Raw genomic sequence first — 26,042 nt, 5'->3', positions numbered from 1 at the left:
GTTAAGCATGAGAAGATAACTCATTTGACATTTAAGGTAAGTCAGAATGCATGAAACACCGTTGCAGGGCCACTTTAAAGCAAAGATGTTGAGACAGTTCAGTGTCTACAAAAGCTGGATTCCGAGGATATTACATCTGAAACAAACAAGAATAGTTTAAAAGAATAATACACCCCCAAAATTAAAATGTCAACTGATTTAGTCACCCGAGTGTCATTTCAAGCTCTTTTGCAGTTTTGTGGAGTACAAAAAGATAAAGACAGCTCTCTGTCGGGCAGCACTGTAAAAAACCTGTTATTGTACAAAATTTTCACACAAACATTTTTTTACAGACATTTTCTTTTTGAAATAGTCAAAAACCGTCAAGGTAATTAAAAAGACCACAAATTTAATAGAAAAACAGGGGAAATGTAAATTTACAGGGAAATAAATATTTTACAGAATATTTCTGGTACCACTTATATAGAGAACTGTAAACATCATTAAACGGCCAAAAAGAGGACCTGATTTACAAAAATTAAGAATCCAATAACAATGTCACACATCATGTGCTCTACATTTGGTGGTCTCTAGGCGTTCCTCATCTCTCTATTACAGCTGCTGGCTGTAGGGTTTAGCCTAGCTTACCGTCTGTGCACAGGGCAATGTAATGAGGCTATTTCAAGCTTCACGCTACAGGGAATGGAGGTTGTCATGATGGAAGGGGACGTTTTAGAGCTTCAGGGGACCAGATGGTGAGAGGGCATCATTTTACCTTATAACACTTTATTGCTTTCCCTCTGTCTGTCAGCCCATCATTGAAAAGCTTAAACCCTAAAACCCCATGAACTGAAGGTTTACAAACAGATAGTGTCCATATCTCAGACTGTATTTATGCTGTTATACCCAATTGCCTACATGGATTTTCTGTTCCAGGCACTAAAAACTAGTCTGCTTGTTTTTAGGGCAGAGATCTGCTGACACAAAAAATACCTTTGTGGCAACAAGCGTGCGCTGACCCAAATAAACTCCCGGAGCGGGCGATGCTGCTGGCCCAGCGGATGGGATCTGGAGCAATGGGAGCCAGTTCTCACCACACCTCCAAATCTACCCTGACAATCTCAGACCCCATTCCCGGGGCCAAGCCACTTCCTGTGCCACCTGAACTCGCGGCTCTCATGGGGAACCAACATACAGTGAGTTGCGCTTGTGTAGAGGATTTTAAAGGGAATCTGCCTGTCAGCGAAGCTTCCAATAAGTGTCCAGTTAGACTTGAAAAGAAGTTGCATAATGCAACGAATTGTAGAGCAATCGTGAGCGTGAAATGTAATAGTTTCAGCTAGAAGATTTGTAAGTAGTAACATTAATGATGTGTGTAATTAAGTCCTGAGGCTGTTTGTGTGGGGGACACAAGCTCAGTATAAATGGATATAGTCATTAAATCGAGTTTGCTAATGACCACATTGTGAAACATCCGGAAACCTGCAGGCATTCACACTTACAGTTCCCTTTAGTTTATTACTACGATAGTCAAATTCATTTCAAATTCATCACAACAGTTTTACAAACGTAAAAATTATTCCTTTTAGAGGATGATGGGAGCAGAAAGTGGCTCAATAGTAAACGGTACAGCAGGGGTACGTGGAGGAGACGACTACCAACGCTGGATAGAAACCAGAGCCGCACACGAGAAACCATCAACGGCGAACCACAGACACGGCGCTGAGACCTTCTCCAACACGCTGCCTGTCCGCAAGGTTGCTCCCGTAAAGCCCAAGAACACGCTGGGTAAGACATGTTATAGCAACTCACTTCTAAACCTTCATGCATGAAGCAAATATTTTTGGGATCCTGTTAAGATGAAGGCCATTGAATTCAGTTAATTTATTGATATAGTCCAGGAGTATTCAATTAAAGTTCCAAGAGGTCCGGTCTTTATATTTTCTTCCAAACGGAGGTCCAGACAATATGTTTTGTGAAAATAAATAAATATTTAATAAATTTAGCCCAGTTGGATATACTGTATAAAAGATACAATCTTTTATCAGGCCATTTATTTCATATTTTGATATATGTATGTATATGCTCTGTGGTTTTAGGGGAATGCCCTCTTAATGGTAGTCTGATAATTAATATTTGTAAATATAAAAACTACTGACAACATGCAAATGTGATGTAACAATTAAAATGCAATATAACAATTAAAATCATAAACAGAAAACAGATTTTCTAACTGAATTAGCCTTTCCATGCCACCTTTTCACTTTCATACCAGAACTACTCATTTCCCACTTAAAACGTTGTTCATTACAAAATATGAACCTGCTTGTGAAAACCCAGCAAAAGTCCTTCATAAAACCATCCTACAGAATATTCTGTGGAAATATAACAATTTCCTTTAATATTGACTGAATAATACAAAAATCTTAGTGAAATTGCTTGAAATTAATTACTTATAATAATCAATTAGATTATGAGATGTTACCAAAATAGTCAAAAATTTTAAATGGTATATTAGGCTGTCTGGCGGTCCAGATGGAGTGAAGCAAAGGTCCGGATCGGGACCACGGCCCACCTATTGAGGATGACTGCTGTACATCAATACTTAATGAAAAGTATTTTAAAAAACGATCAAAATCTGTGTGACAAAAATTGTGCCTTCAAGACATCAAATGTCAGATTACGTGTTATAAAACTCTTGTCAAGTCTTGACAATAGACTGTAACAGGCTCATCATTTGCATGCAAAGGTTTGAAGCTGTCTTCTGTATTCATAAATGTGTCGGTGTCTGTGCACCTGCGTGCCCGCCTGTCTCACTCTCTCCTTCAGAGAGAAGCGAGTATTCTTCACTGTCTGGACAATAACAGGCCAAACGCTGCTGAAATGAAAACAGGACAGGGCGGATGGGAATACAAGAGAACAGCTTTAAAAATGGATGAAAAATAGGTGAAGGGTATAGTTCTCTCTTTAAGGGAAGTCGTACGCCAGCTTTTGGTGGACATTTAAGGCCGTTCCAAAGCCTAGTGACCTAAGGCAGCATCCGTACTAAACTGAAACGCCATAAGCGAATGATTTAGAACACAAGCAGCGATATGAATAATAGGTCACCCTTAATAACACACACTTAGCTAAAAATAGGTCCCAGCAGAGCTGAACATTAATCGAATAAGCTCGAAAAACCCATTTTAATGGCCTCGTCCTCAGTACTAACCTCTGACCCTTGACCCCAGCCGAGAACCAGACCCTGCCCAGGTCCAGCTCAATGGCAGCTGGTCTAGAAAGAAACGGCCGGACGCGTGTTCAGGCCCTCTTCTCCCACGCCGCGGGAGACAACAGCACCCTCCTCAGCTTCACAGAAGGAGACATCATCACCTTGTTGGTACCTGAAGCCCGAGACGGCTGGCACTATGGAGAGAATGAGAAAAACAGAATGTAAGTACTCAAGGTTTCAATACATTCAATGCTCTTTTGAATGATTTGCTCTTTTGTCAGTAAGCCTTCACCGAAAAACACCCTGGCAACCACCTGAACTGTTTAGAAACCAACATTCTAGCACGTCCTGGGATTGTGGTGGTCACTTTTGCCACACAAAGCCATTTTCTTTTGAAAATGTTAAGTCTCCAAAAATCGTTACCATTTAGGGGATGTTTGTACAATTTTTGATGGATGGATGGATAATGGTTTTAAAGGAGAATTCATGCTTCAGTTTTTATTGTGTAATGTATTCTGTCAGGCGAGGCTGGTTCCCGTTCTCCTACACCCGCGTGATACCCGAACAAGACACCAATAAACTCCACATCAGGTGAGTCTGAATGTCAATGAGTTTACAAAAGCCCCTTTAAAGCCTAAATGACATTTTGCGCGGGTACAGCCTATGAAGTGTAGTCAAAGAAGAACATGTGTGTTTGTAGTTTGCAGCAAAGTCGGAGCAGCAGCACAGGAAATCTCCTGGAGAGAGAGATGGCTTTACCCACACCTGACTACGGCATGCCCACCCGCTTCCTCACACAGCCCCAGAGCACACAACACAGCCGACAGAGACCCTACAGCGTGACAATGCCTGGATTCTCACAAGTAAGCTATGCGCAGAGAAAATACCCAGACAAATGTATGCAGATTAGTCGAGATTTACTCAAGTCTATTACTCGGCTTTCGTTATTGGGCGCAGGCTGAAATATAGCACAACGACAGTTCGTCGTTTGGTTAAAAAGCCTGAGCTCCAGCTAAGGAGACTATTTCAGGACATTCTGAATAAGGATCGGTTCTTCAGTGTGTGTGCGTGTGTGTTATTTTAGTATGCCGAGATTAAAAAAGATCTTTCCTGTTTGATTAAACTTCCTTATAAGAGGTCATTCTGAGACACCAATTGGCGGAGGAATCGAGAGACGAAACTAAAATGAGATAAGGTATTATTTTGTGATGAAACGCAGTGACATTTATTACGTTTATACTGCATTCATACGTTTAAATACAAGTGTCACTGTATAGATATCAAAATCTTTACATCGGAATCTCACGCGTGTTAAATCTGGCATAGATTTACAAGGTAGGGAGTTACAGTATGTAATGAAGCCAATAGAGAATGTGAAGCTGACGTCACGCCCTGTGGCATGTTGCAGTGGTGCCACCATTTTGGGTGGTTAATACCCCACCGCTATTATTGTTTTGATATGTACCGTTTTGTTTGATATATGAAGAAATCGAAACCACGGGCTTTTCCCGAACGACTTTGCGTTATGCTGTTGCAGTTTCTAACACAGCAAGATCGGCCTACCATAGTTGTATTCCCTAATCAAACAAGAAAAACAAAACTGCATTGAACGCACTAGCAGCCATCCTCCCAAGATGGCGCACCATTCAACGCGGTGGCGATTAACAAGCTCTATAATACATGCAACTCTCATCAAAACTTCACGATCCCCTTCCAAGTGCTTTAAAAGTAAATAACTGAAAATGTCATGTGTGTAAAACAACACAGACAGTTGAATTTTCATTGGCTTATTATAGCTCTTGTTTAGTGTGCACTCAATGACCCCCTTTTTGTTAGTGTTCTGCTACTGTCATCTGCTGGCCAAAGGAAGAAAAGCCACTCAAAGATTTTGTCTCTTTCTTTACAGCAAGGGTTGGAAAACTATGAATCCCGATTCCAAACAAGGTAAGACTTTATTTATGAATTATATTCACCCTGAACAGTGACAGAATATTGGGAGAAAAACATTTGTCTATAATTTCTCTGTGTTGTTTTGTTTGAATTATTCCTCTCTGGTTTTGTTTATATTTAAAATGCCACATAAATATCTGAATCATGGCGATTTTGGCAAGCAAAAGTCTCCTTTGCTTGACCTGCAGATGGATCAGACGAACATAGCAGATGTTTCTGAAGGTCTAGCCCAAACGTAAGGTGGGCGGGTGACCACACAGGGCACCTAAACCCATGTTGAACAAAACCTCTCAGATTGTTTAAATGGGTTTCATAAACCGCGCAGATATTTTAATGGTCAAGCATAGACTATTCTGGTCATTTCCCATAGAGAGACATTTTGTGAACTGTAGTAATTTTAATTTATTTTCTGACTCCGATCAGATTGTGGAATGTGTTAGATCATTATAAATTAAACAAAAAGTGATCAAATCTCTTTTGGTCATCTATGGGAAAATTTCCTAACATCACAAATTGAAAGTAGCAATCAAAAGTTTCAATTTCGTTCTTGCTTTGGCTGTCCATTTGTTTTTTGCATTTGCTGTCCAAAAGTCTTTAAGTGTCTACTGTGTCCAGTTTTAGTGTCTGCCCAATGCTAAATTTGTCCCTTAGTATTCAAGTATTTAAAAAGCTGTAGGCTACTGTACACACCATTTAGTTTTTACGTCCATGATGTATTTCAAGTACTGGGCTTCATTTTCACAATACAAGTAGCAATATTTTGGTATGCAATATTACCAACATTTTTCATAAAATTATCATAACATTGCATTGCTTAACCTCACACTTGTCTTGCAGAGAATGCAGCCCATCGTGTATTTTGAGGTGCAGAGAGAAATTAATATGAGCATTAACAGCAAAGAAACGTTCACCCAAAAATACAAATTCGCCCATAAACCTCATGACGTTCTGAACCCATATGTCTGTCTTTGATGCTTTGAAATAAAAAAATACTGTAATCTTTCAATTCAAAATTATACTTTAAATTGTATGAAAAAAAGCACCCAGCATCAAAAAAGAAGTCCTTCGGGTTTGCAGTGACATAACTTTTAATTTTGGCTGAACTGTTTCTTTCACATTAGTGCTTTGTGCTCCCTGTGCTTCAATGTGTCTGTGTCCAAACCCAACCTGGCAGCTTCTCCCTCTCTTTGTTCCACAGTGCGGAGGGCAAATTGATATCTACAGTGTGAGAGGACAGACAGACACACAGACAGACAGACAGCACCTTCCCCTTCCGAACACTCACACCACCCTGTCTTGCTTTATATCTCAACAATCCACCTCCCGTTCACTCACCCACACAGGAAGAGGATACAGTGTATCCACCCCTCCCTCCTTCTCCATAACCTTATTTTATCCCAGTTGGAAGCGACCGGGTGATCGCTAAAGAGACTAACTTCAATATTCCATGTTGACCTTTCTCAGTATCATGAGCTCTCGGAGGAATTGTCCTGCTTGTCTTTCATGCATGTACAGAACATGTCAGCTGTGTACAATCTAAATGCATCACTTTTGCCTATCCAGATGATATTGACATCTGTTGTTGTAACTGTATTATTCGGAGGTTTAAACATGTTAATAGCTAAAACCGACTTTAGAAAGATGTGTTCTATATTTTGGGCGATTAAAATGGTATCGAATAATATGCTTTTCACTGAATTTGATGTCATTGTGTGCACCTTTCAATGTTTATTTCATTTCATTGAGGTAAAGTGCGCTCCATGATCTCACAATGTATCAACTTGGAGCGCTTTCAATAAAGGAGTTGGTTTTGAATGTGTCAAGTCTTGATCAGGATGCTGTCAGCCACGGGAATAGAGATGTACAGAAAATATTTGACCTTCACTGTGTCTCAAGTGAAGACTGTTATGTGTTCTGAAAGCCTTATTGGACTAAAGCAAACCCTTTGGATTGCATTAAAAAAGGATTTTCCCAAAGTGATGTCCGGCCATGTTTCATGCATGAAAGAAAAGATAGGCTAACTAACTCGTATATCTACACGACCATGTCACACCATTTCCCGCAGTGATTTTGCTCAAATTGACACACCTCACAAATAAATACGCAAATTCTGCCAACTGTAGGCTAGTTTATGGTTGCTAAGTTAATATATTAATTTAGAAAGTGATCAGCTTCGTCTCAATTCGCTAGTTGCCCAAGATGGCGCCGGTGAGTTTTTGGGGCACGAGGTTTTGGGACACTAGTTTCCGGTTGTATAACAAGTAGTGGAAAAGTAGGATTTTGGGCCGGTGTGGTGCCGAATAATTAATCCTGCCCAATTACGACTCCCTCATTGCCCACTTACACTAGGTATTAGGATTAGGTGTGGGATTAGCATTAGCTCATAGGCCTACATTTAAATGAGGGGAGTTGTAATCTGGCGGGGTGTCCAAATTCGGCAAAACACTGGCAATAATGGGTGATTTCTATATAAGTAATAGATCAGCGATATGACAGATCCTCTTTACATTGCCGTGCACTTGTTAAGCCAAAACTTGATAGTGTTATATGACCGGAAATTGGCAAATTGGAAACTGGCATCACAAAGGCTCACCGGTGCCATCTTGTGGAACTAGCCCATTAGGACCAGGCTGCATCCTCCGGAGGTCGCATTTGTCGTGATAGAGGATTTCAGGTTTTTCGGACCGTTACATTTCAAGGTAAGAATGAAACTACGATTACGTCTTGAGATATACTTTAAAGAAAAAATGAAAGTTACATTTTTACTGAAATAAGACAACATTGATGACAAACGCGACCTCTGGAGGACGCTGCCTTCGAACTGAGACGCAACTTTCGATATGTTTACAAGTTTACTGATTTGAACTTTCTGGACACTGATATTTCCGTCAAGGTTTACTGTAGCGTACAATGTATCTATTTAAATAAACGTTTAACTCACGAGCCAGTGCCTAGTACATAGCAAATGTTATTTATACCGTATCACGCGTTTGTTCAAGATCTGTTCAATTGTAATCAGGTTTCTTACTGACAGTCTTTCCTTTTTTGCTTTCGACACAATGTCTGTAAATACCGTTTTTTATTTTTAAAAACGTGCAAAATACTAGCAGAAATCACATCAGATAACACATTTGATTGTCAACACACACTCATCTGCATTTGTAGGCTTAGCCGGGAGGGAGAAATCTTGTAATGAAAGGAACCAATTTAAGACTTTGAAATCGCATCTTTATAAACACAAAATGCCCACAGTTAAGGCGATAATGTTTCTCTGGTGTGACATAAATACAGCTTTGCAGTCACTTAACAGAAAATAATAATAATGTTTTTTCTCTGTATTAGACTATATAAACCTGAAAAGATGTATCATTATGAAAATGAAGCACAATTAAAATACACCTTAAGTATTGCACATGTTGTGCACCCTTTGTACACTAGTTTTATACTTTTCCTCATATTTGTTTAAAGAATGGCAAGACTTGTTAAAAAGATGTTGTTATTTATTTTTAAGTGTTTTTTTTCGAGTGCAATAATCTTCAGTAGCCTTTATTGTTCTTTTTAAAACCAGACCTGCCTGGTGCATCGTGTCTGCCTCTCCTCCACCTGTGGGTTTATTCATTTGCTTTTGTTTGTCTTTGTCTGTAACCGACGTCTTGCTGTAGCTCTGCCAACATTCTCCATCTCTGTTTTGACGAATTTAGAGACAAAAGCAGTAAGATGTCAAGGACTGGAAGCCATTGCCAGTGTTTCTTCTTTCTGCACTAGAGTAAAGCCTCGGTACGGCTGCCACGCTCACTGATCCCTGGGTAGAAATCTCCACCCGTCTGTTTTCATTGTCATTTCCTTCTGGAATGTAAAGAGGAGAAAGTAAATCGTACAGAAAACTATATTCTCATATGCATGTGTTTTGGGGGACACCAAAACAATGTAATGTTCCAATTTATGGGCATGGATGGTGACTTTCGACTCTTGAAAAGATAAATAAAAGTTTCTTCAGATGACAGCAGTGTCTCATTTTTTTATTAGTAATTTCCCCCTCTCATCATAATGAACATTGTAAAGGAATATGAGCAATACTGTATGAAAATGTCAGTTTTAATCATTTGTCTCTAAATTGATCTGAAATGGTCGGGACTTGTCTTCTAACCATCTTAATGTGCTGTTATCAATGTAAAACACTTAACTCACTAATACTGCATCATCTTATTACAACTTTTCAACTTAAAGGGATAGTTCACCCAAAAATACAAAAATTGTCACCCTCACACAGGTTCAAAATCTGTATTTGACTCTTTCCGCTGTGGAACACAAAACAAGATATTTTGAGAAATGGTTCAGTGGTTCTGTGTCCATACAATGGAAGTCAATGGGGGTCAGGGTTGTTTGGTTCCCACATTTTGTAGATAAAAATAAAATTTTCAAGAACATCAGTTATGATGATTTTTCTATTTAACAATATAATAGATCATTTTTCGGGGTGGCAAATTTGTACACTTATTAGAAAAAGCAGTAATGGGGTCTTGCTTCAAACATCCTTCACAGAAGATTGAGCTAAAAGGGTACGATATGAATGGGATAATTGGAATTCTATTCCATTTTTAACTTACAGGTATCTCAAAGAAACAGATCCTCACAAACGCCTGACCGCATCACACACCTGCACATTTTCTAACATCTTCAAATTGAAATGCATGTGTTTGCAGGCTGCATTTCTGAGTGTACTAACCCAGTTCATTCCCTGCAGAACTTTATTGTGCTTTTATGTAATGTGTGTTTGTGTCATTTTGTTTTGTCTAGTAATCTGTTTTGTATATTTCCTGCATGTTAATAATATAGGACAACAAATAACTGCACATTTGCGAAACACTTATTTGTATAAACAACTCAATTCTAAATACTGCTGGTAAAGCTATACTGTGTCGTTAATAGGAAACAGAATTCCACCAAATCCTTGATCTTTCACTGAACATGCATCTGAAAAAAGCATATAGTGCTTTTTATTGTATCGTGTAGAAATGTTAAGTATATCTTACAGTATTAATATCAATTTAACACAAATCGTCAAATTCCCATCTGTATTGATTGTTTCAGTATTGCGCCTGAATTTGAACGCTTTTGAGTGAGTAAACCATGTATTCATATCTCCCCATTCATTTTTTTATCGCTTTTGTTTGTTAATCCTTATTTATACAGAAAGGTATAAAATCTCTACTCTATGCAGTACATGCATTTGTACTGTTTTTGGTTAGTACAGGTAATTCTAGGAATTCATTTTTGGGCAGCAACATTTTAACAAACTGAATTCCATCATTGAGGAAAATCACCAGGAAACATTGCATGTATATCTTACATGCAATGTAAGATATACATGCATTTGAAATTTTACATAATTTAAAATAATTTCAATTCTCTTACATGCAGAATGCAGAAGTCAAATGATAACATTTCAGTCATGATTTAAATAATCATGTGGTCACAAATTTAGCACTGAGATGCCAACGCCTATATAACTTTATATTCTCAGTAACATACAGAGGTCCCAAAAAGCATTTGGACACTTAATGTACAGTATATAAAGTTGTTGCATTAGATAACAAAATATCACACTAAATGACATCAACCAAATGATGCTTCTCTTTTCCAACAAATGTCATTTCAAGAAAACATACTGTATGAAGTCAACACAGGTTCACAGGTGTTTGACACCTAGAAAGTGTCCATACCTTTTCATATATCCCAAAATTTCTTTGGGACCTCTATATAATGTAAAGATTTCTAATAATGAAATATCAAATGGTCTCAACATTCTCCATCTCTGTTTTGACGAGCAAGGCTCGTATTTAACAAACAATTATTTAATTGTTTGTTAAATAAGGATTAACAAACAAAAGCGATAAAAAAATGAATGGGGAGATATGAATACATGGTTTACTCACTCAAAAGCGTTCAAATTCAGGCGCAATACTGAAACAATCAATACAGATGGGAATTTGACGATTTGTGTTAAATTGATATTAATACTGTAAGATATACTTAACATTTCTACACGATACAATAAAAAGCACTATATGCTTTTTTCAGATGCATGTTCAGTGAAAGATCAAGGATTTGGTGGAATTCTGTTTCCTATTAACGACACAGTATAGCTTTACCAGCAGTATTTAGAATTGAGTTGTTTATACAAATAAGTGTTTGAGACACTGCTGTCATCTGAAGAAACTTTTATTTATCTTTTCAAGAGTCGAAAGTCACCATCCATGCCCATAAATTGGAACATTACATTGTTTTGGTGTCCCCCAAAACACATGCATATGAGAATATAGTTTTCTGTACGATTTACTTTCTCCTCTTTACATTCCAGAAGGAAATGACAATGAAAACAGACGGGTGGAGATTTCTACCCAGGGATCAGTGAGCGTGGCAGCCGTACCGAGGCTTTACTCTAGTGCAGAAAGAAGAAACACTGGCAATGGCTTCCAGTCCTTGACATCTTACTGCTTTTGTCTCTAAATTCGTCAAAACAGAGATGGAGAATGTTGAGACCATTTGATATTTCATTATTAGAAATCTTTACATTATATAGAGGTCCCAAAGAAATTTTGGGATATATGAAAAGGTATGGACACTTTCTAGGTGTCAAACACCTGTGAACCTGTGTTGACTTCATACAGTATGTTTTCTTGAAATGACATTTGTTGGAAAAGAGAAGCATCATTTGGTTGATGTCATTTAGTGTGATATTTTGTTATCTAATGCAACAACTTTATATACTGTACATTAAGTGTCCAAATGCTTTTTGGGACCTCTGTATGTTACTGAGAATATAAAGTTATATAGGCGTTGGCATCTCAGTGCTAAATTTGTGACCACATGATTATTTAAATCATGACTGAAATGTTATCATTTGACTTCTGCATTCTGCATGTAAGAGAATTGAAATTATTTTAAATTATGTAAAATTTCAAATTTGTAAATCCCCTAATTTGGTTATGGCATGCATCATTGTTTTTATTTTCCCTATACTTGTAATTGTAGATTTGAACAGCTTATGTGGCAACATAACAAATATATACTATACTATAATCAGGACCCACTTGAAAACGAGATGGGTGCATCTCAAGGGGTTTATCCAATAAACACATTTGAAATATAATGCGTCTTTAAAGTTGTCGCTTCGCAATGTCCATTGTGTTCTGCATTTACATAGTGAACAGGAGCTGCTGCTTCTTCACACAACTTCATCTGCTACCAGAAATGTCCCCCATGACTACCAGTTGACATAAGGCCATACTGCCACTAGATGTCCTCATGTCATCACATTTACATCAGGATATTAAAACTCTTGCAGTCTGAGCCAGCCTTTATTAAACCTTGTGTGATGGTCTTTCTTACAAGATGAAGAATCAGTGTTATGGTTTGTGTTTTAGAGGAAAGGACCTTCCTCTTTTCACCACGTTTGCACTCGCATCTCACCAAAGACGCAGCGGTTCCACCTGTGAGCAGAAACACAAACTCATCATTACTGAAGACCTCAGCTCTCCATTCCATCATTAGGACCTCCTTAAGTTCTGTTGTTAACACATGGACAAGCAAATGCCCCAAGATTCAGAGCCATATTTCTTTTTTTGTTATAGCTTTATTCATGAAGATTATCAGTATTGCATGGACTCAGAGAAACAAGAACATAAACTCTCTTAATTTAAAGATTTAATATTTAATAATAATTAAATATTTTTTGTGTATAAACAAAAAAAAACATTATGGAAATGCATGTAGTATGTTTCTTTTTACAAGACCAAGAAGCATTGTGTAAATATTTTGTACAGTATAAATATTGTTTTCTATGATGTGTTATAAGGTTGAAGTCTTCACTTTAAAACAATGGTTTAGCCTCTTTTGTTCATAAACTGAGGCCTCCTTGTTTGGATTTGATATAACTGAAATATAATACATTTTACTATAAGCAATAAATAATAATTAATAAATAATATTTGAAACATAATACTACTATCTACTTTTTCCAAAGAGCTTTCAAAAGTCAGTCTGACAAATATCACAAATTTGTCATTCTGGTATTTATTAATGTTAAGCGTTTCTTCAGTAGCATGAATTGGAATAGAACCTTCTTTGGTTGATGGACTTTGGGTCTATATTAAGTTTGTGTTTGTGTTGTCAAAGGTAAAAATAAAGAGTTTTAAGACATTCAAAGGTGATAATGCTTTAAGATGATGAAACTGTTGATGAAACTGATATGAAGTACTATATTCAAATTCAGCAAAGAACACTTTAAAACATGTTATGATCACACTTTAAAAAGAATAATATGCATCGACTCAACACCTTATGGGGTAAGGTGTAGTCGTAAAGTAAATAAAAAAGTGAATTGAGAGAAAAACGTCCAATTTTGATCATTTTTGCATGCATGGTCCAGTTTATTTTACCATAAAAAATCAATAAGAAGTTAATGCCACTTGCATACAAAATACTTGAATCACTGCAAATAAAACAATTACATCAAAGTGAATGTGTTTTATTGTAGTTATCCTGCTGATCACGATATACTGTATTACACCGCCATGTACTTAAACCTATTTAACCTTGAAGAAATATATAGTAGTTGAATTTGTATATTAAAATAACCCGAAAGAATAACCTTTTTAAACAAGAGTAAACTGTTGAACAGAATTGTTTTATTTTTTTCTCACTAAGGTTGTGACACATTTGAGAAACAGACTTACAATCACTCTCGCTTATTACTGCAACCAAAAACCATCATATGGCCAGATGTCTCCAGCTATACCCAGGAAGAATCAGTGACTCTCTGCCTCGAACGGATACGAGACGCTCAACTCGCCTTGATGCCACATTACACAATACATATCTTTGACAGACAACACATTTTCCCTCCTGAGTATCCATTTAATCGTTCAGTAGTTTAAAATGGTTTGATCCAATACAAAAATAGTACAGACTGTTGTCTAGTTCAATCTAAGCTAGACGATAACATATAATAACGCTTTAAAAGGCAAACAAACATGGAACATATTCAAGAGTTTTTTATGAAGATTTCTGCTCGGTCCTCCGGCTGCCAGGCTAAGGGTTCCTCAGTTCTGTACACTGTTCTCCATTACATTTGTGAGTCCATAAAGATGTTGCGATGTTGCTCCCAAATTCAATATGATGGCAATACCCTAAGTCCATTTTGTTTAAAAGTTTTTATTGTTCCTATTGAGTCCAACATATAGGCCAGTGTTGATTAAGCATTGCAGGGTACAATGATAAAGAGCATTCATTGTTCTTTAACATTCAAGAAAATACAAAAAGTGTCGTGAATAAATATCACTATTAAAACAAGACGTGTTTAACACCCTGTTCATAACACAAGTCCGCTCCAACTCTCAAAAGACAGCAGGCATGTACAGGCGTACAGAATCATTTATACAAACCATGAACTGCCCCATAATAATGCAAATACATCTTCCCAATTACATGATGTTTGATAAAAGATATTTAAGTATTAAGAGTATAATGTTGATTTTCTATGAATAATTGCTTGGTAAAACGTCCATGCCTTTAAAAGGTCATTTCTTTTAATTCCATGGGTTAAGCTGCTGTCTTTTTATAGTTTCAAACGTTTCAAATGTTTTAATTTGGGCTACGAACTGAGACACTACAATCAAATAATCTGCCTTAAATGAATGACAAATTAAGACAGGAAATATCTAAAAACATACACTAAGCAATTTAATGCTCAAATGAAAACAAATTGGATTTTGAATAAACTTATAAACTCAAAACTGGTTTCAGATTGCCTCATCAGCATAACACCATGCTACACTAGGTAGGTGACAAACAAGGCCATGTGTGATAATCTTATTTTTAGTCATTGAAACACAGTTAAATACCATCCTTTTTAAAAACCTTCATTCGTTTAGAATGACACTACTGCATTGCTACTTCACAGTAAAAATCAGGTTTGTTGCATTTTGCTCATCTTCTTGTCGGTTTGTGATGCAGCCATACTTTAGTGTCTTCCGAAGACGTCCCAAAACAACAGTATTTCATGGTTTTGTTGTAAACACTCACAGTTGATTTCCAGTAGCTTCATACTAACCATATCCATCCAAACTTCAATTGAAAATGTGTCTTCTTAGGAAAGATTGTGTCTATGATCTGTCTTTGTTCGGGTAGAAATTGATGAAGTGTAGAGGCACAGTCTTTGAGGGAATCCAAATACTGTAGGATATTAAACTTCGTTCTCCTCATTCAAAAAAGCTAAAGTAAATAAGGGGTCTGTGAGTGCAGCTCTCTGTTGGCAATAGAATGATGATCTACTCCTTTTCCCCATCTTCACTGCTTCCTTTAATAGACGAAGCACAACAAATAATTTTTCTGACCTACGTGTTACCCCATACTGTACATGCACTTTAATACACTTAAATGTTCTTAAAGGACTCTATTTCACGCACTATATAATACTTAATACACAAAAATTTAAGATAAACTGAAAGATCTAAGTGTACTCAACTAAACCAGTCCAAGAACTGTATATTTTGTCAATTAAAAACTAAATTAACATGTGACAATAGACCACTTTAAGAACAAACATTATGGAAGTGTGCTTTTGATAAAGTTGGCCTAGTGCAAAAAAGTTATTTTAATATAAAAAATCTTTGCAAACATACTGTTTGTACCGCATATTACTATTACAGTAAATAAGAATAGACAACAAACTAAAGGTTTTCAAGTTTCTGACCTCCGGCAGAATCCATATCTGAATCCGAGACATGCGTGATGGAGAAACGTGACACATTGGATGGAGAGACGGTGAAACGAGAGACCTTTGCCACAGGTTTACTGCTACAGGATGGTAGGCTCAGCTTTGTGGTTACATCCGGCGGAGACCCCTTGGAAGATGTAGGGAGGGGTAACAGGGAGAAATCATCTTCCCATTCAAACCCTGCACCTGAAATCAGATACAACAGATGGCAGAAAGGTAAATAGGTGCATTAAAGATAAAAAAACCAACAAAAAAACTATTTTGCGCAAAAAAGAAATGAACAAAACTCGTACTCTCTTCTGAGATGTTTCCATCAGAAGAATCATCAGAGACATTGACCCGTTCCTGCAGGTTTGGCACTTTGCTCGTTGCACTCGCTTTGCCTGACTCTCCATCAAGAGGAAAGCTGTGATCTGCAAGCTCTCTGGTAGGACTCTCCTAGAGAGATTTAAACAAAAACATTTTGTTTCATAATTACAATGAAATAAAATTATTTAATGATAACCAGTACTTTTCATTTTACCTGGTCAAACAGATAAACTGTGACATCATCAAAGAAGGACACAACCTTCTTTTTGGTCTCCATTTCATCACACAGTGAATCACTGTCCAGCGTTGGCATCTTCAGTAGGCTTCTGAGTTTGTGTGCATCGCTGCAATCGCTCACAATAATAGGTACAGGCAAGATCTCATCCTCACTTTCTTCACTTTGCTCCTGAATGCTGTAAGTGCGCAGCTCCTCATCTGATTCATCACTGTCCTCTGAGTCGCCATCTTCCTCATCTGCCTCATCTCCATCTGTGGGAGATGCCCGTTCTTCTAATGGAGGGGGAGGAGAGCAGGAACGTGAGGAGCATCTTTTACGTCCACCACCTTCAGAATCTTCATTCTTGGATTCTAGCTGCTCCTGTGTGGTGGAATCGGATACAAGTTGGCTCTCTTCAAAAACCACATCCTCATTTTCGGTTTCCTTCACTGGACTCACTGGTTCTTCTTGGGACAGGATGTCACAGCCCAGGTCATTGACTGTGTCATTCTCTTCAGCAATGAGAACTTCTGGAAAGGACTCGTTGATGCACACATTGGTGTTTACAACATCATCTTCAGGGGCTTGTGGGTCAAGAAAATTTTCCTCATTCCCTATGCGTTTAAAAGGTTCCTCTTCCTTTGCACTGGGACTAAAGGAGGCATCTGAATCTAATATGTGAGTTTCTAGTTGTTCAACAGAATGATCTGATTCAATCCCAAGATCTTCTGCATCAACATCTTTTGTCGTTGAAACTTCATTCTCAAAAGACGGGAGAGACATGACCGCAAGGTCACCAGCAGAATAACTTACATCTACTTGTGTGAAGATTACATCTTCAGTCTGTTCAAATGTTTTTTCATTCTCCTTTGTAGCTGGCAAAAGAGTTTCATCTACATTGGTCTTCTCTTGAGGAAGCGGCTGCTCTATATTTATAATTTCTTCTAATTCATCTCTCTGATCCTCAAGTTCATTGATGTCCTCTTCACTTTCTTTATCTTTGCCTGCATCATAATCAGAGAAGTAGGCTGAATCTCTGTATGGAGTTTTATCGCTCAGTGCTTTCAGCTCCCCATCGCTGCTCTCAGATATACTCAAGGGAATTTCAACATCAACATCTACCTGCTCCGCCTCTGCACTATCAATCTTTTGTTCTTCACTGACAAATGTAGTCCCAGATGTTACCAAGGGCTGGGTTAATGCTTTGGAATCTTGTGGTTCATGGGGTTCCTTTAAGACAAACTCTGGAGATTCATTGTTTTCTGTGTCATATCCACTGTCAACAGTTTTAGGAGAGCTGGACGGATTAATCGAGGCAGCACTAAGTGTCTCACTGGAACATGCTGTAGATGGTGTGTCAATAGAGTCCATCGAGTCTGGGGTACCGACCTGCTTTTGTAATGACTTGAACGTTGGATTGGTGTTGTCAACGGTTTCCACTTCTTCTGTGAAGTCACCAAAAATCCCTGAGGTTACGTCGGTGATGTCATCATCGCTACAGTCATCAATCTCCACAAGACTGATACTAGAGCGTCCATGATCTACAACACTGTCCACAGTTTTGCTTAAGTCTGATTCTGGTTCTAAACTAGGTAAATCAGCTGGGGTGTTCTCCAGCTGTGGTGTGACGGCAACAGCTTCAGTCTTTGGGTCTGCTGGAACTGTATCTTGATGCAAAGCTTTTTCTTGTATGGAGCCCACCACTGCGATATCCACATACTGTTCCGAGATGTCAAATTGGTTTACACCGTCCCTTGAGGACTCTATTTTGGAGACAATATGTCCGGCAGATAAAGTTGCTTGACCTAGATGTTGGTCTTTTTGGGCCAACCCAATGATTTTCCCTGGAACACAGTCGATCATAAAGCAATTTCTCACAAGCGCCCCTGTTAGAGGATCAACAAAATGTGAACTACTCAAAGCCTGACAGCATGGCACGGGATATACTTCAGCCTCTCTGGGTTCATGGCACATATGTAGATATGAGCTACACTCCGGTGAAGGGTTTGAAGGCACATGTCTTCCGTGAACCAAACATGTGTTACTCTTAACAGTCGCCTCTAAGTAGTCAACTGGTTTGGCCATATGGTATGCCAAGCTCTCCTCTTCTGGCCAAGTATCTTCAACATCTGTCATTGGCATTGTGTAGTGGAAGTCTGCATAAGATTCTTGCCCCAAAGACCCTTGCCTCTGATACACCCTTGTGTTATTAGCTGGTTTGCTGACGGACCAGCTCCTTCCTCGTCTCTCTACAAATAAATCCTCTTCTTCTGATTCACTATCATCTCGACCTACAAATATAGCTCCACCTGATGCCATGTCAATACAAACCGAGTGGTTGCCTGGCATTGTCTTCCTCAAGGAGCCCATCATATCATAGTATCCTCCTGTAACATTCTTTCCTATAATGGCACCTTGAACGTTCTCCAAGTAAGGATCAGCATAGTCTTGTGGAGGACTGCCGACTGACGCAGAGACACCTAAAGGATCCTCTATTTCTCCAAGAGCTTCTCTTAGGCTTCGAGACCCCCAGCTCTCTTGTGGAGGTCCTACAGAGTCTCCTATCAGGTAGGGGTTAATTCTCTTGGGAGGTGATGGTTCGTAATAGTAACCTCCATCTCTGTCTTTGTAGGAGACGTAGTGACCAGACTCCCATGGCCTGAGAGGGCTACCGTGGCCTAAAAGAGGCTCCATAGTTAGAGACATAGAAGGACTGGTATCTGAATCATAGGCACTGCAATTGTGAACATCTGCTGACCAATACATTTCTGGCTTAGTTTCAGAGGGACAGTTGATACACTCCCCCGAGTCTCCACTACCTGTTAAAAAGCTCCCATTGCTGCCTCCAAATTCTGGACTGTAAGCACACATGGTGAAATTCATATCAATATTGCTCTGTACGGGTTCCTCAATGCGGATGTAGTACTCATTGCTCACTGATGGACTGTGAGCACTTAGGACCGGCACCACAACAGGGGTCTGCAGTTTCTTGGGGTCGTAGTACGAAGGGGAAACCCCTAAACCCAGTCCTTCAACTGCACAGCCCCCCACTATTCCACCAGGAGGGTAGAATACCTCCTGACAATGAGGATTGCCTTGACCCAAAGTGCCAGTGCTGGATGAAGAATGATAGTGCTGTTCAGCTCTAGCCTGTTCCCACTTGTACTCAAAGTTGAGGCCATGGCTGGTTTCAGTAACTGTAAGGATGTCATCTCCAGATTCAGAGTGGTATCCATCTCCGGCAGGGAACTGCTCCAGGAGTGGGAATGAGGAATTGGTAGAGGACATCGGCATGTCAATGGCAAGTGCACCTGCTCCGTGTAGATCAGCATGGCTTGTGTTTGGTCTCATTGAGTTCCAGCGTCTTTCAAAGTCCTCCTCTGCCTCGCTGGCACCCTTGGCACATAGATAGCTAAGGAGCAGATGAACCTCTTCCGCAGTGGGCCTCTGGTCGGGCTGAAGCCAACAGAATTGCATGACTTCATACCTGAAAAAATTTAAGTTGTGTTAAGGAATGCCACTAATTAGATAGGGTGAAATTCAAGCCTCTAAAAAGTTTGAAGAGCATTATAAAATTTACTAGACACCCACCAGCGGTCAGCAAGAGGGTACTTAAGGAGAGGTTTGGGCAGCTTTAATTGCTGGTCCTTTACAGCATAGCTGAGAACCTGTCTGTCTGAATAATGGCGGTATGGCTGATTGCCCAATTCAAAGAGCTCCCAGATGGTTACTCCAAGAGACCTTAAAGAAAGAAGAAACAGGGTATTCTAGTAGATGTAAACTAAACCTTAACGTTGGAATTGTATCGATCTTATATTAGCAACATCTAGGCAAGTACTGATCTCTCTAGATGTATAAAATACTATAATCATCACAAAGGTTTAAGAGGTGGATTCTTCTTCTTCTGAAAAAACCTAACCTCCAAAAGCCTAAATGTGTATTCCTATACTTTATTACAAGATGTTTAATCAATTTCAATGAGAATTATGCAGTTGGTGTCACTTTTTTGCAGACATACTGACCAGACGTTGCTTTCCTTTGTTTGGTCCACAACCAGCAGATTACCATGAACCTCATCCACCAGTTCCGGGGCAATCCAGCGTAAAGGAATCCAGGTCTGGTCTGATGTCACGAAATAGTCATCCTGGAAGAAAAGATTTGGAAAAAATATTTGTGTTAACATACATTTACAGTGAAAATCAAATAGACAGCATTGGTTTCATTTTAAAATATATCCTTTATATACACAGATGTGATAAAGATAAACAGTTTTAAGTGTACCTACTTTGTACTTGTTGTGCGATAGTCCATAGTCTCCGATCTTGACATTTATGCCTGATGTTAGTAGGCAATTTCTTAAAGCCAAATCACTGTAGAAAAATAAAAAGACAATGAATACAATTTCCTAAGTACACTCTAGAAACAGCACATGGTGTAAATTATATGTACTCCTCTGGTGTGGGTGCCTTCAGGAAGACGATGTATTTGGAGTTGTGAGTGGTGACCCCCGGCAACAAAATCACTGATGCTGGAGTGGAGTATGCACACTCAGGCAGCACCAGGAGATTGTTGCAGGAAAGAACCATGATACAAAACACCATGATACCATAAATGTTCTCCAAAGTCAGGTATTTAGTTGAACGTTATTCCATTCGAAATCTTAAAATGAATCATGACACTCGACACTGACTTACGAAAAAGGGATTTGAGCATACAGTATAAAAAATCATTACACTTACTGTAAATGAGACATAATTTATTTTCTGTACTATTAATATAATTACAATTATAATTGTATATACAATTGCTGTTACAGTTAGTAGTGCTAATGTGCATCTTATCTAAAATTTGCAATAGAACCTCATTTGTATCATTCTTCTATACTATATATTTCTTATTTCTATGAATCTTTTCTCTTGTATCCATAGCTAAAATGTTTTTTTCTGTAAAGCGGCTTTGAAACAATGTTGAATCACGACATGCACTATAGAAATAAATCAGACTATAATATACAGTAGACATAAGAGGTTGGCACACCTGTGGATGAAGTTGTTTTTGTGAAGGTGCAGTAGGCCTGAGGTGATCTCACACGCCATTCTTTGAAGCAGTAAGGGGTCAGGGCTCAAGGAATCTGTTGCCCTGCAACTGCGCAGGTAGCCTTTAACATCACCCTGTTGCCAATGGTTAAAAAAACAGATCACAGCCTGATTTTTCTCCACCAACCACAAGGGGGAGATGTATGAAAAAATTCTGGGTCATAAGATTCCACCTTCAAGTCTCTATGACAAATAATAACGATATAATAATTGCCTTGGCAAATGCAGCTAAAAATGATAAATTACGATATTCCTCTTGACAAAGGCTCAATGAAAATGATCTCTCCGTTCTTCTAGCAGATGCACATATACAGAAACAAAAGAAACACAATAATGGGACTAACCAGAGGGCAAAACTCCATGACCAATAAATAGGGCGTGACTTCGGTACACTGGGCGAGGCATTGCACTAGAGCCGGATGCTGTAAAGACCTGGAAAGAATATTTCAGCATCACTACAATCCATTTATATTAATATTACATATTCCTTAAAGCTAAAGCATGTCACTTCGGAGGCACTGGCATCAATAAAATATAGTGACATTTGTTTCCCTCCATCCATCAACAAAACAAATCCTTCCACCCAAAGCTCATAATATTTGCAGAGATAAGCAAACAAATGGGAAAAACAAACTATAAATAGTTTAGATTTGTCTTTGTATGCAGAGCAGGGAAGACACTGTTTATATCTGTGCATATAACACGTTTATTGTCTCACATTTTAGGGGGAATAATCACATCATTTAGCACACTTTCATCCAAACTATCCTGACTTTAGGGTGATCTACAGTACCAGAGTTAGATCTGTAACCACTAGACTACAACACCACATTAAAGGAAAAAATTTGAATATATACTGTAGTATTTACCGGTACGGTCGTGCCTCTTCCAGAAAGTGCATCTGATCTTGAACACTCGCGCTGGCTTTCAGTTCCTTAACAACCACCTGGGTACTGCTGAGACCCGAGTGGACCTCCCCCAACAATATCTGTGAAAGACAACAGGCCGACATACACGCAATGCACATACATACACAGACGCACAGAGGAAAGACAACACATACAGATATAAACAGGGGGAAAGTGGACAACACACACAGTTATGAACAGGGTGACGGACAGATATAAATAGATGCAGACAGGAAGGAAATGGGCAAACAGGAAGGCAACGGAGTACAGATATTCAACACAAACAAAACCCAAAAAAGGATTTAAATCAAGTCCAGGAATCGTGCAAAAAGACGCTCGAAAGGAAACAGACACACACAAAACCAAACCACATGAGGATTGATTAAACATGCAGCCACAGAGAGACAGACAGACGGATGGACGTACCCATCGAATGGAAAGTTGGGGTAATTGGGGTAGTGTGAGAGTGTGTATGTGAACAAAAAGACAAAGCAGAGAGAAAGAGAAAATGAGAAAGAAAGAAAGAAAGAAAGAGAGGCAATTGTTCTTATTAACTATTGACGTGAACGGCTTCTGGACTTAACAGAACTAACAAAAGTCCCAACATCAATGGTTGAGGATGAGTGCAATATTAGTAAGGTAACGTAGTGTGGAAAACATCCTCAGGACCAAACCAAAATGGGGAAGGAGCTGAGCTAAACGTTTGATCTGTACAAGCGCATGCTTACTAGATTTTTCCGCGAGGCATAAACAAATAAACAGGATTTACCTTGCCGAACCAACCATGTCCAATCTCCTTTATGTAAAGTAAGCTGTGGCGACCAAGATCATTGGACCTAAGCAGCTGGACTAAAGCAAGAAGACAAAGAAAGTTTACAGCAAACTGGCCTGACATATGGGTAGCTCACAAATAAGTGTGTAAATGCGTCCTATTGTGTGACAGCAAACATTTATTTAAAAAAACTGACAATGAAGATCGATCACTCTTACGCTATATTATATTATAGGCTAAATATAAATATAAATCATATAAAAAACAAATAATTTTCACACCATAGGACACAACGATGTATTTGTCAACTACCCATGTACATTAGAATCCAAAAGCTACATTTAAACCAACACATTTGAGTCAAGGGCAACTTGGGTGAAGGGTTATAGACAACAGACCCATAATCACAGATCTCGATTCGTTTTTTAGACATCAATGATATTGGAGAGCAAATAGAAACTGATATTTATTTCGTAAAAACTTTCAATGTAAGAAAAGCTTGTATATGTATAATGATTTCAATATTAATTTTGGAATGGAATATAGTATAAAAAATAAATCTCACAAATGTGTCCATTAGAGTTTTAGAAGAGAACTCAATGTCACGGATGAGCTCAAGTGCCAAGTTTGCAAACAAGTCAATATTATTTAAGATTTCAATAGTAAAACTTTTCATCAAATTCATTCAAATCCTGATTTCATACCTACAATGATTACAATTAATTTATCAGCTCCACATGTAAATATATGTTTTCTTATTTGTTTTGGAAGTTGAGATGATACTTAAACACATCTGAGAGCTCCAATAAATCTCTTGAGTTCTGAAAAGAGCAGATTTCTAAGCAAGACGTATGGACAGTGTACATTATTGTACTTTGTAGAGTACACACGTAGGTTAGATCCACTGAACGAAAAGACAAGCAAACCTACCGAAGAACCCAAAAGTAAAAACAGTAAGAATCTTTACAAATTAGCATCATTGCTTTAACTTCATCATTACTCCAATATTCAGTAACACACCCTTAGTGTACGACACATCCGAAGAACATTGAGTGAAGACCCTTCAAAATTCTCCAAGCGGATCATCCTCCCAAAATCCTCTCCAGATGGTTACGAGTGAAAATCTCAGCAGAAGCAAAGACAAAAGTACGTCTGTATTGTTGGTTAAAAATCATTTTTCGAAAATCCCCAAAACTAAGAGAATAAACGGAGAGACACGGTGGCTTCGGCTTTCCTAAAGTGATTTTCTGTACTATGTACAAGACCTTATCTGACAGAGCCTTGTGTATCTCTATCGTCTCAGAAAGCAACCACAGTCCCTTTCTGTCTCTCTCTTATCTCATCGTGGAGACAAACAGACAGTTCATTGTAAGTATTTATGACATAGTGTCTCATTCTCATCCCCTTTTTATGCAACGGCCATATTTTACGCCCATGTGGCGATGCAGTGGCCGATCAGGCTCTACCCCCTCACAGAAAGGCTTCGCTGGGAAGAATCGGACTCTTTGTCACCGCTGGTGCTGCCTGGTACCTCTGAGTGTGTAGAAACACTGATGCTATTATTCCTGATGTTTCTAGTCCGACAGCAGAAAGTAAATGGGCGGTACAAATAAGAAATGTTTGATGTGGGTGAGGAGGACAAAGAAGATACATAGAAAAAGATACAAATTCAAATAAAATGGGAATAACACAGACACTTGTTTGGTAGAGATTCAATGGTTTTATGCTGTAGAATCCTTAAACTTAAATTCAATTCAATAACTCAAATAAGCAATTTGGCTCAATGTGTACAGTAAATCTATCTATAATAATAAAAGACTGTCGAACAGAAAAGTTAAGAAGCAACACCCAAATGCTCAATGCTGAAAAGCATATTAGAGTCTTTGCACTCTAAAAAACAATACATATAATCATAAAAAATTATGTGGCGTAGCAAATGTCATAAAAAAGTAAAGATAACTTAAAATCTTTCAAAATAATTTAACAGATTTTTTCAGTGGGACACCTAGACAAATTTAGGAAAATAAAACAGTTAACTTATTATGAAAGTATTTAATGAACAAATTATATTTTTAATACACATTTAATATTTTTGGTGAATTATAATATAAATATTTAGACTTGTGTTTTTTTACTTACATTTACACAATTTAAACAGTATATTTCATTGATTTCACAGCTTTAACAAATACGAGTGTTTTTGCTGTAAATTGTTTCCACGCAAAATAACCGTAAATTTTAGGTGCTGCCAACAACATGATGACAATATGTCAACAAAATGGATACGAACACATCCGAATATTCAATGTATTTGTGTGTCTTCAATTTTTCCATGGAATGCAAATGAATCCAATTGATAGTTTGTGATATAGTTAATGATGCGATTAATATCTGTACTGAAAAACAGGCTGCGTGCATTTATAAAATGACGTGACCCTCAGAGTATTTGCATGCTCAGAGGTGGATGTGTGCGTGAATGAGGATGTGTTTATCACCACAGCTGTGTTAGGGTGGATACTACACACCAGAGTGCAATACAGGAACAGTTTGGCGTAAACTTATTGAATCGGATGAAAAATGCAATTAACTTTGTCTGCTTTTTTTCCCACTACTCCTCATAAGATAAAGACATGATTGACTACAGACAAACGCTACAAAAGCCAAGGACACTGATGACTTAGCCTTCTCATTGACTGCGCGCAGTGACGGAGGCAAGCATGCTTGGTCCAGCACTTTGTTAAATGACAAGCTGGCAGATTATAGAGCTTACTTCATCCTCATTGGCAAGAAGGGACACCATTACTATGATCATGATGGGAT

The 26,042-nt window shown here is 38.3% G+C and overlaps 2 protein-coding genes across 6 annotated transcripts in view; one reads left to right on the top strand and one right to left on the bottom strand.

The window, feature by feature from the left end:
* The window catches only part of baiap2b (BAR/IMD domain containing adaptor protein 2b), a 42,012-nt gene extending 32,870 nt beyond the window's left edge, over window positions 1–9,142 (top strand). For 3 of the 5 annotated variants that reach the window (XM_079476079.1, XM_079476083.1, XM_079476081.1), the window contains 7 exons: window positions 945–1,175; window positions 1,569–1,767; window positions 3,210–3,411; window positions 3,713–3,781; window positions 3,891–4,053; window positions 5,097–5,134; window positions 6,339–9,142. In XM_079476079.1, coding sequence (XP_079332205.1) covers window positions 945–1,175; window positions 1,569–1,767; window positions 3,210–3,411; window positions 3,713–3,781; window positions 3,891–4,053; window positions 5,097–5,134; window positions 6,339–6,369 — 933 coding nt within the window. In that variant the 3' untranslated portion in view covers window positions 6,370–9,142. Of the gene's footprint in view, window positions 1–944; window positions 1,176–1,568; window positions 1,768–3,209; window positions 3,412–3,712; window positions 3,782–3,890; window positions 4,054–5,096; window positions 5,135–5,328 lie in introns of all 5 variants that reach the window. The other 2 variants (XM_079476082.1, XM_079476080.1) reach the window with 2 other exon arrangements.
* A 4,667-nt stretch (window positions 9,143–13,809) lies between these two features.
* aatkb (apoptosis-associated tyrosine kinase b) lies at window positions 13,810–23,409 on the bottom strand. The gene is made up of 11 exons (XM_079476898.1): window positions 23,220–23,409; window positions 22,412–22,530; window positions 21,887–21,974; window positions 21,484–21,617; window positions 20,732–20,816; window positions 20,469–20,590; window positions 20,038–20,187; window positions 16,444–19,933; window positions 16,214–16,358; window positions 15,897–16,106; window positions 13,810–15,500 (listed from the first exon to the last, which is right to left on the bottom strand). Exons 1-11 carry the CDS (start codon window positions 23,343–23,345, stop codon window positions 15,472–15,474), a joined length of 4,698 nt encoding a protein of 1,565 aa, XP_079333024.1. The 5' UTR covers window positions 23,346–23,409; the 3' UTR covers window positions 13,810–15,471.
* Window positions 23,410–26,042: the final 2,633 nt, after the last annotated feature.

Source organism: Barbatula barbatula (genome assembly GCF_947034865.1).
Source record: "Barbatula barbatula genome assembly, chromosome: 16".
NCBI lineage: Eukaryota > Metazoa > Chordata > Actinopteri > Cypriniformes > Nemacheilidae > Barbatula > Barbatula barbatula.
This window is presented reverse-complemented; position numbering and strand designations above follow the sequence as displayed.